Here is a 15,006-nt window from a genome sequence, read left to right as displayed (position 1 = left end):
GAAAAGTCAGAGTAATTCTTAGAAGAGTTTGGCGTTTCCTAATAAAATCAGATGATGAATCTGCTCCGTGACCTGCAGTCCTAGCTCCTTAGAGCCCCTTCCCCAGAATGTTTGTTTGCAGCACTTTTCTGCTAGCAGAAACTGGGGACAACCTGGACAGTCGGCTGGACAGACTAGCGTAGCCCGTCTTCACCCGGTGGAATAGAATCCAGCCCCAGCAGCAGGGGAGCCCTAGGCACATGTTGCTGAGCAAGGGCAAGCCAAAGACCTACACAGTATGATCCCTTTTAGGTAAAAAAGGTAAACTGTCCAGTCTCGCCAGCAGATTGCTGAGCGGGAGAACTAGAAAGACCAGCGAGGGAGTGGTGAACTGAGTGGCTAGCGGTCTGCCCGTGGACTAGATACGGAGGGGTGCCCGCGCTCGGTGCTTCAGAGCTGCCGGGGGTGTGTGGGGCGGATGCCTGAGCGGGTTCAGTGATGTTTGTTACGATCAGACAGTATTTAACGGAAACACGTCATTTTAACCAATTCCGAGTATCCAATTCTGAGTGTATAGTTTAGTAAGTGGCATTGCCTTCCTAATGTCAAGCCATCTCTCTCTCCTCAGTGGGAAGCAATAGTTCCCCAGACATGGCTCTTTTTGCAAATATTTAGATACACTGTGTATTCTTTTCTATTTGTTATACTTCCTAATAACATTGTTTTAAGAGATCTGCCGTCTCCAGACGCTTCTGCAGCCCTTCATTCTGGCAGGGAGGTGGAGAGGCAGGGCCCTGAGGGTTCGCCCTGTGCCTTGCTGAGCGGTAGTGAGCAGGTGGACAGCGGGTACCCTTTACCAGTTGTTAGGGAGGTAGTTTTAGATTAAGAAAAGCTTTTGGGGGAGATACTGTTTTTTCTTACTCAGTTTCGCTTTTCCTGTTTCAAGGAAAAAGTAAAGTCAGAATTTGTTCCTGGATAATCCTTAAATCACAGTTTGATCTGTAAATCTTCATATGTGTACCAGCTGTTATCACTGATTTGTATTTGTAATTATACATATATTTCTGTGGTTTTTTTAATTGCAGTAGCTTCGCACCCTGCCCTTTTCCATTTCTTATTTGAAGGCAGAACTACTTTATGTTTTTCATTCTAAGCAGGGTCTTTTGGTGATGTAGATAATTTACTTTTAGAAAGTGGTTGAGGATGGCAGGGCAAGGAAATCGTATTTTCAAAATACAAACAATATAATGAACCCCTCGAACATACTGTCTGTTTGCCATTATAGGACTACTGACTTGACCAGACTTCACAGTCGAATATTACAGTACTAAAGGCTTGTGAACATTCATGAAGAACCCAAAAAGATTGTACATTCTTGGTTCATTTTTCTCTTAAAGATAATGTCGTTCTTGCTAGGGTAAATAGGTTCAGATGTCCTCTGGAAACAATACCTATGATTTCTATAAATGTTAATATTTTTCTTAACATAGCTAAGTTATTACTATGCACTCGTGTTCTATTAATGGAAAATACTTTGACTGGATTCTCATCTCGAGGAGGAGTTGTTTCAGAGCCGGTGTGCGCTATTACGTAAGAGGTGAGATTAATATTGTCAGCGTGATTCAGTACTGGGTTTTATCTGTCACTAATTAATGTTTTGTCATATGGTGACATGACTGTAACCTTTTGTATTTCATTTGTTCTCATTATCATTTGATAGCCTCACTAAGTATTTTTTTTTTAATTTTTTTATTTTAATAAACATATAATGTTAGCCTCACTAAGTATTATCTCGTACTTCATTATAATAATTAGGTAGGTTTTCTGTGCTTTTCTCCAGCTACTGTAGTTAATATGGCAAATGTTAGTGAGACCCTATAAGTTGCTTTTTATCGCTTTAAGAGGAATTATTCATGTTGTTCGCTGGATGTCTGAAAGCCAGTTGAACTCAGTGTAGTTTCAGCAGCCTAAACTCACACCAGAAAGTATTTTCTTTTATTACTCTTGGTTTCTTTGCACGCATAAAGCTAGACATTTGACTTTATGCCTTCAACTGTAAAGATTGACATTTCGAGCATTTATTCCCTAGGATTTGTACTAGCAGCACGCTAGTTGACTTAAACCAGGCTTTTAAAAATCTGCATTAAAAATTACTGGCTTTATGAAAAGAAGTTTTTTCTAACTTGTCCTATTTTCTTTTCTTTCTGTCTTTTATTTTATTTTTTTTGTAAGCCAGGGTGTATCAGAATAAAATCCTGTGGGCCATTAGATCAGCTGTAGACTTTCGGGCCACGAAGTTGTAAAGGTTATTCCTTTATTATAGGTGATAAAGCAGAAGAAAGGCATTTAGTAATGTGGCCCAAAATTGCAGAACCAGAATTGGAATTAGCGACTCCTTCATAACTAGATTTTCTTGGATGGAGATGTAGTCTTCATTAAATTTTGAATAGGTGATGCATTCACATAGTTCAGATATCAAGAAATGTAAACAGATATGCAATAAAAATACTTCTCGGCTTTGAGGCCATCTGCTGCGTCTTACTCAGTTGTTAGCTTCTTATTTATCCTTCCAGATCATTATTTTTTTTTTTTAAGATTTTATTTATTTGACAGAGAGAGAGATCACAAGTAGGCAGAGAGGCAGGCAGGCTTGGGGCGGGGCGGGGGGGTGGGGAGCAGGATCCCTGCTGAGCAAAGAGCCCAATGTGGGGCTCGATCCCATGACCCTGAGATCAAGACCTGAGCAGAAGGCAGAGGCTTAACCCACTGTGCCACCCAGGCGCCCCCAGATCATTATTTTATGCTATTACAGTTGTGTGTTATCCTCCCCCTTTTGTGGACATTGGTTCTATACTGAGCACATTTTCTTGCACCTTGGTTTTTTCTGTTTTTTAAATTTCATGTATCTTGGAAATCATTTCATAAAGGTCTGCCTCCCCACCTGGCCCCCGTCTCCCCTTCTGTCCTTCCCTCCCTCCCTTCTTGCGCCCCACCCCCCACCCCAGTCTCACTCTAATTTCTGAAAATACTCCTTAATGAGAATTATGGAAAGAACCCCAAGTAGAAGATGCTTTTGACAAGTAATCTTAGAAGGTTTTGAGAAAGCTTTTCATTTCCTATTTGACTCAGTAATTTTGTCCCCGTCACTATTAACAAAACCATCTCCCTCACCTTAAAATGTTATATTTGAGAACTAAATAGAAAAGGTGTTAAGAAATATTTGAATTGGTTAAAAAAATCTGTTGATTTCTTTTTGATAACCTGGTAATTTGAGTCAGGGACCAGCTTGAAAGTTGCCTTTGCAAGCTTCTCGTATAAACGTGGATTATGTGAACAGATTGTCGAGGATTGCTTCACGCGATCAAAAGGACTAACCAACATTAAGACTGAACACTTGAGAGCAGTGCTTTTCAAATGAGGCTTTGTGGGTATGTTCATAGAGTTACAAGAATTCTAGGATCATATAATTTTTGTGCTTTTATTTTGATAATTAAAATCATTATAAGCATCTGCTGGACCATTTGCCTTATTACAATAAAATACTGTTAACATAATGACCCATATTTGCATTTAATATTGTGTTTAATGGTTTTAACTTTCAAGATAGTGTTTTTCAAACTGGGATCTGTGGACATACTGTCAGGGGTCCTTGAGAATTTGACTTTTCTTGAAAATATTTTTCAATTTTGAGAAACACTGTTTTAGAGGAATTTTGTATGTCTAAACAATTGATATATCAAACAACAACCAACTTCATCTGTTTATTAATAGGTCCTTAATACACTGCCTTAAGCCTGTTGTAATGAGTGAGCTTCTGGTAGCTTTCAGATGGTGTACCATGCGTTTGTCTGAAATTGATTTTTACAAGTATTTTCCCCCTAATATGAACTGACTTAATTCTTTCCAAGTTTAAATGGAATTGCTGAGTTTCTGATGTGTTTCTCCTGTAAGAAATCTAGTTAACTTTGACTTTTTTTCAATTTAGGAATTGATTCTGAAGGCCACGCTGCTAACTTTGTAGAAACAGAACAAATTGTGCACTACAACGGGAGCAGGGCCTCATTTGTACAGGCAAGTGGCCGTGGCCGTGAGGCGGCCCGCCAGCCCTCCTCTGCTTCCATCGGACTTTCTGCGCTGGTGTTGAAATGTCCCTCTGCTCCCCTGCTTCTTAAAGTAATACTGTTGTCTGAGATGTGGGAAATGTTCCCTCAGAACAAAGCTACTCCCACCACCTGGCACTCACCTGCCCACATTTCCTGTCCTTGAATTAATTAAATCCCTATGGAGAGGGGAGGGGAGGAGGTCCAAGGGTTATGGAGGTGGAGCTACCTCCCCGCTTCACCCTCTCCACTTCTTCAAGGCAGTGATGATGGGACAGAAGGTGGCTGGCGAGGGCGTTACGCGCCTTGCACATCTTTGGGGGACAGTCTGTCCCCTGTTGCTGCCTCACTGTGCTGTGGGTCGCTTGTTCTCTAGAACAGTAGTGTCTCAGCGTATTTGTAAGTTCATGAACGTTCTCATTCGAGGACCAATAAAGCAGTTTTCTGGTTTCATCTTCATGTCCGACTACATGACAGATACAATGTAATAATTGTTTGTAGATAAATTCATTTATTTTGGAGCTTAAGGGAAACACAGAGCCGTTTACTACCCAGGTAGTAAACGTGTATATAAAGCCGGGAGGAGAAATCCCTTCCAAATGTACTCCCACGGAAGAGGAGCTATAGGAGTAGGTACCCACAGACCACTCTCATAGTTGGTAGATTGTAGTCACGCTTTTCCCTTTGTAGTCAGTGATGCACACACACCCCAGACAGGAGATAAGCTGAGAAAAACAAGTTTGTGTGAATGTTTCTTTTCATATTTCTCTCTTTTCTTTTAGACTCGAGGATCAATACCCGTTTTCTGGTCTCAAAGACCAAACCTCAAGTACAAACCACGGCCGCTAATCAACAAAGTAGCAAATCATGTGAGTATCTTCTGTGCTTTTCTCCTTGGCTAGAAATAGGAGCTTCGTGTCATTGTGGTTTGCTCGTGGGGCACGAATCCGAATCCGAATCCTCACGAGTCAAAACCCAGCATCTCTGCGGCCGTTCTCCTTGGTTCCGGCACCTGCTGAACCTCTGGCCCAGAGGCTGCAGAGATGGCACGTTGCGAATGTGGAAAACTCGCGGATGATCGGACGGCGTGGCAGATTCAGACTTTAGAGGCCCTGTAAGATTTGCAGCTTCATGGCATTCTAGAGTCCTCGGTATGTTCTGTTTGAGGCTGTGCTCGGAATTAAAATAACGATATTGTAGCTCAGAATCCAGTGGCTTGTAATTGCTGCGTACTACATGCTGTTTAGAACGCCCTGAAGACGTGGTCCCAATCGTAGTGTCATTCTCTTGAATATACAAACAGGACATTGAAGGAGATACTTTAAAAAGTTTTATAAATATGGTGTAATTTGGTAAAGCGTATAACTCTTTTTTCTCTTTCTAGATGGATGGTTTCCAAAGGCATTTTGATTCACAAGTAATTATTTATGGAAAACAAGTGATAATCAATCTGGTAGGTTTCTTACTTGTTTCGTGGGGGGAACAAAAGAAAAAACTTCACATTTGAAAAAATACAACATGTACCATTTTAACTGTTTTGAAGTGTGCAGTTCAGTGGCATTAATGTGCTTTACAGTGTTGTGCTCCTGGCACCATTGACCATTTCCAGGACTTTGCATCACACCAAACAGAAACCCAGTGTCCGCTAAACAATAACTTCCTGTTATCCTTCTGCCCTCAGCCCCTGGTAACCATTCTACTTTCTACCTATATAAATTTTCCTATTCTAAGTTCTCCATGTAAGAGGATCATAGAATACTGATTCCTTTGGGTCTTGCTTATTTCATCAAGCTTAATGTTCTTAAGATCTGTCCACGGTACAGCATGTATCAAAATTTCATTCCTTTTGAGGACCAGATAACATTCCTTTGTATGTTCCATATTTGGTTTATCCATTTATCTGTCGACAGACATGGGGTTGTTTCTACATTGTAGTTACTGTGAATAATGCTGCTCTGAACATTGGTGTGCAGGTATCCATTTGAGTCCCTGCTTTCATTTCTTTTAGGGCTTTACCTAGAAGTTGATTGCTGGATCATATGGTGATTCTAGCTTTAACTTTTTATTTTATTTTATTTTTTAAATTTTTATTTATTTATTTTTTAAAAGATTTTCTTTATTTACTCGACAGAGATCACAAGTAGGCAGAGAAGCAGGCAGAGAGAGAGAGGAGGAAGCAGGCTCCCTGCCGAGCAGAGAGCCCGATGCGGGCTTGATCCCAAGACCCTGGGATCATGACCTGAGCCGAAGGCAGAGGCTTTAACCCGCTGAGCCACCCAGGCGCCCCTAGGTTTAACTTTTTAAGGAACCACTGCTGTTCTTCACGGTGGCTACGTTGTACGTTCCCACCGCAGTGTGCCAGGGTTCCGCTTTCTCCACATCCTTGCCAACACTTGTTATTTTCAGGGTTTGTTTTGTTTTGTTTTTTGATTATAGCTGTCTTTATGGTCGTGGAGTGGTGTGTCATTGCAGTTTTGATTTGCATGACTAGTGATGTTAAGCTTCTTTTCATGTGTATATTGGATAGCTGTATGTCTTCTTTGGAGATAGGTCTACTCAAGTATTTTGCTCGTTTTAAATCAAGGCGTGGTTGTTTTTGTTGTGTTATGGTAGTTCTTTATATATTCTGCAACTAATCCCTTATTAGATGTGCTTTGCAAATGTTTTCTCCCATTTTTTTGTGTTTTTTTGATAACTGCTAGTTATAGGTCTATTCAGATTTTCGGTATTTTCATGATTAATATTTTGGTAGATTGTTTCTAGAAATGTGTCCATTTCATCTAGCTGGCCTGGTTCATTGACCTACAAATGTTCATTGAATTCTGTTACAATCCTTATTATTTCTTCAAAATCAGTAGTAATATCCCATCTGTCATTCCTGATTTTTTTTTTAAGATTTTATTTATTTACTTGACAGACAGAGATCACAAGTAGGCAGAGAGGCAGGCAGAGAGAGAGGGGGTAGCTCCCTGCTGAGCAGGGAGCCCAACTCAGGACTCGATCCCAAGACCCTGGGATCATGACCTGAGCTGAAGGCAGATGCTTAACCCACTAAGCCACCCAGGCACCCCTGTCATTCCTGATTTTAGTAAATTGAGTCTTCTCTTTTTTCTTGGTCACTATAGCTAATAGTTTGTCAGTTTTTATCTTTCAAAAAACCAAGTTTTGGTTTCATTAATTTTTTCTCTATTTTACTATCCTTTGTTTATCTCTAATCTCTATTTCTTTCTCTTTGCTAGCTTGGAGTTTCATTTGCTGTTCTTTTTCATTCCTTAAAGTTTAAAATGAGGTCCTTGATTTAAGGTATTTTTTAAAAAAATATTTTATTTATTTATTTATTTGAGACGGGGAGAGAGAGAGAATGTGAACGTGTGTGAGCAGGGGGAGGGGCAGAGGGAGAGGTGGGAAAGAGAATCCCAAGCAGACTCTGCTGTGAGTACAGAGCCCGAGGTGGGGCTCCTATTCTACAACCCATGAGATCATGACCTAAGCCAGAATCACTAGTTAGCCATTCAGCTGACTGAGCACCCAGGTGCCCTGGTCTTATTTTTGAATGTATGTGTTTATAGCTGCAAATTTCCCTTAGTGCTGCTTTGGCTTTATTTCATAAGTTTTGGTATATTTGTATTTTGTTTTCATTTGTCTCTGTTTATTTTCTAATTTCTCCCCTAACACAGTGATTGTTTAAGAGTGTGCTGTTTAGGGACGCCTGGGTGGCTCAGTCAGTTAAGTGTCTGCCTTCCACTCAGGTCTTGATCCTAGGGTCCTAGGGTGGAGCCCCATGTCATGCTCCCTGCTCAGCAGGGAGTCTGCTTCTGCCTCTCCCTCTGCCCCTCCCACCCCCACTTGTATGCTGGGACACTCTCTGAAATAAATAAATAAAATCTTCAGGAAAAAAAGAATGTGCTGTTTAATTTCCTCATATTTATGAAATCTCTGGTTTCTCCTTGTTATGGAGGGTTAGCTTCATTCCACTGTGAGTAGAAGAGATACTTTGTATGACAGTTATTGAATTTGAATATTGAATATTATGAAGACTTGTCTTGTGGCCTAACAGCTACTCTGTCTCGGATACTGTTCCATGCACACTTGAGAAAAATGTGTATTCTGCTATTGTTGGGTGGAGTGTTTTGTTTATGTCTGTCGGGTCTGATTTGTTCGTGGTATTTAGGTTGTGTTTTCTTACTGATCTGTCTGGTGGTTCTGTCCATTACTGAAAGGGAGCTGTTGACATCTCCAGCTATTGTAGAATGTTTCTCTCCCCCTTCAGTTCTCCCAGTGTTGCTTCCTGTATTCTTGGGCTCTGATGTTTGGTGCGTGTGTATCTTCATTGTTTTACCTTCGTGGTGAGTGGACTCTTCTGTCACTATATAATGTTCTTCTTTGTCCTTATAACAGTTTTTGACTTGAAGTCTGTTTTGTCTCATGTTGCTAGCTGCCCCTGCCCTGTTTTGATTACTAATTATTTGCATGGAATATCTTTCCATCCTTTTACTTCGAGATTACTTGTGTTTTTGTTTTTATTTTTAAATTATTTATTTATTTAAGATTTTATTTATTTGACAGAGAGTTCACAAGTAGGCAGAGGCAGGCAAAGAGAAAGGGGGAAGCAGGCTCCCCACTGAGCAGAGAGCCCGAAGTGGGGCTCGATCCCAGGACCTTGAGATCATGACCTGAGCCGAAGGCAGAGGCTTTAACCCACTGAGCCACCCAGGCGCCCCTACTTGGTTTTTAGATCTGAAGTGATTGCTTTATACAGCATATGGTTGGATCATGTTTTAAAATTCATTCTGTCAATCTGTGCCTATTGATTAGAGAGTTAATCCATTTATACTTGAAGTAATTACTTCTTTGTAGAGACTTAGTTCTGCCATTTTGCTATTTGTTTTCTGTACATCTTACAGTTTTTTTCCCCCTTGTCTTCCTCTATTACTGTCTTGTGTTGAATTTTTTTGTAGTTATATATTTTGATTACCTTCTCATTTTCTTTTGTTTATATTCTGTGGATATTTTCTTTTTGGTTACCATGAAGGTTACATATAATGTTTTAATTAAAGTTGTAATATTTGGGGCGCCTGGGTGGCTCAGTTGCTAAACATCTGCCTTCGGCTCAGGTCATGATCCCAGGGTCCTGGGATCAAGCCCTGCATTGGGCTCTCTGCTCAGCAGGTGGGAAGCCTGCTTCTCCCTCTCCCACTGCCCCTGCTTGTGTTCCCTCTATTGCTGTGTCTCTAGCTCTGTCAAATAAATACATAAAATCTTAATAAAAAAAAATAAATCAATATAGTTGTAATATTTAATTTGAATTGGTACCAACCTAACTTCAGTTTGCCTACAAAAACTTGATTCCTTTAAAGCTTTGTCCCTCTTTATGTTACTAATGTCACAAATTACATCTTTACACATTCTGTTCCCAGTAACATAGATTTATAATTTCTTAAATGCATTTGACTTCTGAGTCCTATAGAATATTAAAAAATGGAGGTATGGATCAAGATTATAGTAATGCTGCCTTTTATATTACCTTCACAGGAAATCTGAATACCTTCACATGGCTTCAGGCTGTTTATAGCATTCTTTCATTCCAACCTGAAGGATCCCTGTTAGCTTTCCTTGTAGCCCGGGCCCAGTGATAATGAACTCTCTCAGCTTAAGAACATCTTAATTTTCTCCTTATTTTTATTTTATTTTACTTACTTACCCCCAGCCGAGCAGGGAGCCCCATGCAGTGCTCGATCCCAGGACCCTGGGACCAAAGGCAGACGCTGAACTGACTGAGCCACCCAGGGATGCTCTCTCATTTTTAAAGGACAATTTTGCCAGATACAGAATTTTTGGTTTAGGGTTCTTTTCTTTCAGTGCTTTAAATAGATCAGTCCACTGCCTTCTAGCCTCCCAAGTTTTCTGAAGAGAAACGGGCCTGTAGTCCTATTGAGAATACTTTGTATATAATGTGTTTTTTTCCTTCTTGTTGCTTTTAAGATCCTCTCTGTCTTTCAGTAATTTGAATAGAACGTGTTTGGTATGGGTTTCTTTTATCATACTTGGAATTGAGTGAGCCTCTTGGATTTGAAGATTTATGTCTTTCATCAAATTCAGGCAGTTTGGGGGCTTTTTTTTTTTTTTCCCTTTAAAAAAAGACCTCTAGCCTTTTCTCTCTCTTTGCCTTCTGGGACTCCCAGAATGGGTGTTTGTCCCCTGGTGATGTCCCAGACATCTCCAGGGCTCTGCTCACTTTTCCTTATGCGTTTTTCTTTCTGTTCCTCAGACTTGGCTAATCATTTGTCTCATCTAGAAGTGAGCTGATTTGATTTTCTTCCTGCACAAATGTGCTCTTGAAACTCTGCTAGTGAATGTTTAATTTCTGTTTGAAATTAATTTCATTAATTTCAGCTCCAGACTTACTTTTAAGTTCCTTTGAATGATTTTTGTTTGTTTGCTGTAATCCTGTTTTGTTCATATACCATTTTCCTGGTTTCCTTTTGTACCCTGTGTTTTCCTTTAGCTCTGAGCATATTTAAGACACTCGTTTTTTTAAAACCCTTTTTCTGATAAGTCTTCTGCAGGGATGGTTTCTGTCAGTTCATGCTTCTCAACTGAATAAGCCTTGTTTTCCTGTCTTTTGTTATGCCTTGGTATTTTTGTTGTTGAAAATCAGGCACTGGGTGGTTATGATATGGTAACTCTGGAAGTCACATTCTCCTTTCCCTGAATTTTGTGGTGTTTTTGTTTCGATTGTTGAAGGCTGTAGTAATCCATTTGTTTTCAGATGTTTTCCAACCATTTTTGTAAAGGCTCCCTTGTTTATGTTCACTGAAGCCTCTGTTCTTTGAGCTCATGTTCAGCTAATGTTTTGACAGAGATTTCTTTGAATGCCAGGAACCAAAACCGACAAAGGCAAAAACCAAAAAAGAGAGAACAGCCCCATCTCTGAGCCTCTGCAGATGGTTCTGTGCTGGAGCAGTTCTTCTCTGGGTCACCAGGCTAGCCCGACCATACCGCTCAGCCTGAGGGGAGGGCTCCAGGTCTTCTCAGAAACTTCCAGACGTGCCTTTTGCCTGGGTGTACATGTGGCATTCTAGAATCCTCCTTATACATGGCTGCTTCTAAATGTCCTCATTTCCCAGAGTATCGCCCCGGCTTCTGTAGCCTATAGATGGTCTGTTTTATGTTTCCCAAGATCCCTTGCTCTAGGCGGCTGTTGGTTTGTAGTCCTCTTGTGGCGTGTATGAGCCATGTTCACCTTGTGCCCTGGTCGTGTTCAGAGTTGTGCAAGGCAGAGACAGGCAAACCCATCCTTCAGGTCAGAACAAAACATAGGCGGTAACTTGCAGATAAGGTCTGGGGCCCTCTCTCTGGTTTGAGGAGGTGAACTGAGAACCTGGTTGTGGCTTAGGACTGAGACCGTCACTGTCCCAGGGACTGGGTGGGGTAAGGGCAAGTAAAAATGTCACAGAACTGTCCTATAGTTTTGAAGATAGCTTTTTTTTTTTTTTTTTTTTTCCGGGCATTTGCTTCATTGCTTTAAACCTTTGATTGTTTTCCAGAGCTCCTACAAAGGCGGCTCAGATAGCTTCTGTTGTTTTCAGTGTTTCTGTGCGAGAAGAAGAGCTTGGAGCTTCCTGGTCCACCATTTTGCTGATGTCGCTCGCTCCTTTTAAAGGAACTTAAAGCTGTGATGTTTTTCATTTTTTACAGGTGAATCAGAAGGGCTCAGAGAAACCACTCGAACAGGCGTTTGCAACAATGGTGTCTTCCTTGGGCAGTGGAATGATCAGGTACGTCCCTACAAATCAGGTCTTTTCGGATTAGATGTGCACTTACATATCCAGGGTCCCTCCTCACCCACGGGCATCCGTTCCCACAGCCCCAGTGGATGCTCGAAACCACACATGGTCCTGAAGCCTACGTATACCGTGATTTTCCTTAGACGCACATGCCTTTAATAAAGCTTAATACATAATGTCGGCATAGTAGCAGATAAACTGATAATAGAAGAATAATAATAGTAGAATAATTAAAACAGTATATTGTAGGAAGAGCTGTGCAAATGTGGTCTCTCTCAAATTACCTTGCTGTACTGTAGTTGTGCGTGTTAATGATGTGAGGGGCTAGGTGCCCACGTGATGAAGAAAGCCCAGAGATGTGGGCACGGTGGTGGAGCGTCAGGCCACTGGCAGCCTGACTGCATGTTGGGAGGAGACCAACTGCTTTCAGACCATAGTTGACCGGGAGCTAAAGCTGTGGGAGGTGAAACTGTGGATAAAGGGAGACTACTGTATATACCAGTACATAGATCTCACTAGGCATACGGTGTCCCCCACTTTCTAAAAGTCTGTGTCACACTGCTTCACTTTTACAAAAGACCCACGTTGCCTCCTGTTGTCGCTAACAAAAAGAAAGCCAAAGACGATTTTTCACTTTTTTTTTTTTAAGATTTTATTTATTTATTGACAGAGAGAGATCACAAGTAGGCAGAGAGGCAGGCAGATAGAGAGGGGGAAGCAGGCTCCCCACTGCAGGTAGCCTGATGTGGGGCTCGATCCCAGGACCCTGAGATCATGACTGGAGCCAAAAGCAGAAGCTTAACCCGCTGAACCACCCAGGCGCCCCTGATTTTTCACTTTTTTGAGAAGATCATTACCACAGTGATGGAGAGGGAGGTCTTTGTAAGAGTAGAGTGGCCTGTGGCATAAGGCAGACGTTTGGACAGCAGAGGGCGCTCTTTGCTTTATGTTGCGTTAGATCATGAAAAGTTCCATTGGAACACTCCACCTTCGGGTAGTAGTGGAGCCATGAATTATAGCTCAGCTTCCCTGCCGCCCCCCTCCCCAATACTAGATCAAAGCATGATTCTGATGGCTTGAAGTTTTTCTCTGGCACAGTTATATTGCCCAATAACAACTTCTTCTTCTATTTATTTATTTAATTTATTTATTTAATTTTAATTTTTTTAAAGATTTTATTTATTTATTGGACAGACAGAGATCACAAGTAGGCAGAGAGGCAGGCAAAGAGAGAGGAGGAAGCAGGCTCACCGCTGAGCAGAAAGCCCGATACGGGGCTCGATCCCAGGACCCTGGGATCATGACCTGAGCCAAAGGCAGAGGCTTTAACCCACTGAGCCACCCAGGCCAATAACTTCTTAAGAGTCAGATTTTAATTTGAATTTTGTGAAAGTTTAGTCCCTGATCAAAATCCCCTCTGTGAGGCTGTATGTCGTGTGGCCACTGGGTCATGAATTTTGGTTCCTCGTGATCATTTGGTGTGATCTCTGTTGTCCTGACCCCCCATGGGAGCTGTAGAAGTTTACACTGGCATGGAAGCCTTGTCAGGAGCAGCAGATTTGCCTCTGTACATCACCAGGCTGCGCTTGCAGACTCTGCGTGACCTTGTCAAAAGAGGGGAATCCTAGAACATCCCATAGCTGCCCTGTGGAAAGGTGCGAGGTCATGAGTCAGCCCGTTTGGAGTTTGCTGCAGCAGGAAACTGGGCAGGAGGTGAGGTGCTGTGGTAGGAAGTGGTCACAGGCACTGGGGGGAAACTTTCCAAAGTAATAGTTTGGGGTTATTTAGGGAGAAATTTTTTTAACCTATGAGAAATTTTAAGCATTCACAAAAATAGAATGATATAATGAACCTTTGGGGAAGAATTTAAGTGTATTTCCTCCAACTCAAAAGCTCTAGCAAATTCATCAGATCCCCACTCCATGCATACTTCTGCTTTCTCACAGTGGAACTTTCTTAAACACTCTTTGGAGGACTTAGAGGAACTCAGAATATACCTTAGACCTGAACAATGAGAATCTCCGGGTTTGGGGTCCAGCATGCGTACTCTGAGAGCAGTTTGTCTGCTGGCTGCTATGTACCCCCTTGTGAGGGTTCTCTGTCTGCCCCAGGGGCTTCCTGAGACACACTTGGCTCCAGAGTCATCTTGGGTTTGTAGCAGCCGCTGACTTCGAGAACGTGCAGTGTCAGTCAGAGTCTAGGGTTATGCCCTTGGTGTTTCCAGGAGCTTGGAGGCCACACACAGCCCTCACCTAGAGAGTGACCACCCAGAGCTGTTGTCATTTTCCTTCTGTGAGCTCGAAAGACCATCAGACAGAGGAGCATATTAAAGAAGTATATTTGAATATTTTTTAATTTAGTAAGTCCATATTCTAGAAGGCAGTGGGAGAGATCAGTCTGTTGGTTAAAGGGAAATTAAATGGTACACTTATTGTCATGTTTCAGATATCGGTCTATTGGATTGATGCACTTTTTAGTGGTTCAGTGGTTGTTGCTTTGAGTAAATTAAATGAATGACCAGAAGGAGAAAGGTTGTGTGGTTGTGCTTCTGAGGAATGGTGAGCCTCATTAGCAATGGGAAGTTTTCCTTTTGGGAACTGGATGAGAAAATGAGCCGTGTAAGCTGACATGTCTCTGAGCATTTCTTCCTAGAACTTGGAAAGAAGCAGAACTGCTTGACTGTTGGGGTCAGAAGCAAAATAATACATGTATAGTCCTGCATTGCCAAAATGTAATTCTGCAGTTCAGTCTTAGGAGATACCAGTGTGATTTTAGAAGAGTATATGCTAAGAATCCCAGCGCGTTTAGGAGCTGGCTAGCTGCTTACGTCCTTCAAGCCAGTCTAGGGCTGTTGCTTCTGTGGGAGTACCCTGAAGTGACTGTGCCTCTGTCACTCTTGTGGGAGTGGCCTCTGGAAGAGCTTGCCCCACTCCCCAGCTTCACCAGGTCTAGCCTTAGGGCTCGCTAACCTCTGCTTTTGTACTGATTTCTAAGGAGACGGTTCTCACCTCATCAGTGAGATAACCATTAAGGTGGCCGCAGCTACTGGACCTGCTTAGAAGCCCACACCCTCCTGACGATCCTTCGGTCTGTTGGAGCCGCGGGAGTGATGTGGGGAGTGACACGAGGGCAGATGCCTC

The 15,006-nt window shown here is 41.9% G+C and overlaps 1 protein-coding gene across 1 annotated transcript in view; it reads left to right on the top strand.

The window, feature by feature from the left end:
* Nucleotides 1–15,006, top strand: part of SACM1L (SAC1 like phosphatidylinositide phosphatase) — a 60,904-nt gene that overhangs the window by 31,922 nt on the left and 13,976 nt on the right. Inside the window, exons 8-12 of the mRNA XM_080806886.1 lie at nt 1,475–1,576; nt 3,965–4,050; nt 4,862–4,948; nt 5,464–5,532; nt 11,778–11,857. Of these exons, the coding sequence (XP_080663012.1) occupies nt 1,475–1,576; nt 3,965–4,050; nt 4,862–4,948; nt 5,464–5,532; nt 11,778–11,857 (424 nt within the window). The remainder of the gene's footprint in view (nt 1–1,474; nt 1,577–3,964; nt 4,051–4,861; nt 4,949–5,463; nt 5,533–11,777; nt 11,858–15,006) is intronic.

Source organism: Martes martes (assembly GCF_963455335.1).
Source record: "Martes martes genome assembly, chromosome: 1".
In the NCBI taxonomy this organism is placed as follows: Eukaryota; Metazoa; Chordata; class Mammalia; order Carnivora; family Mustelidae; genus Martes; species Martes martes.
The sequence above is the reverse complement of the archived record's forward strand: the minus strand, read 5'-3'. Positions and strand labels throughout refer to the sequence as shown.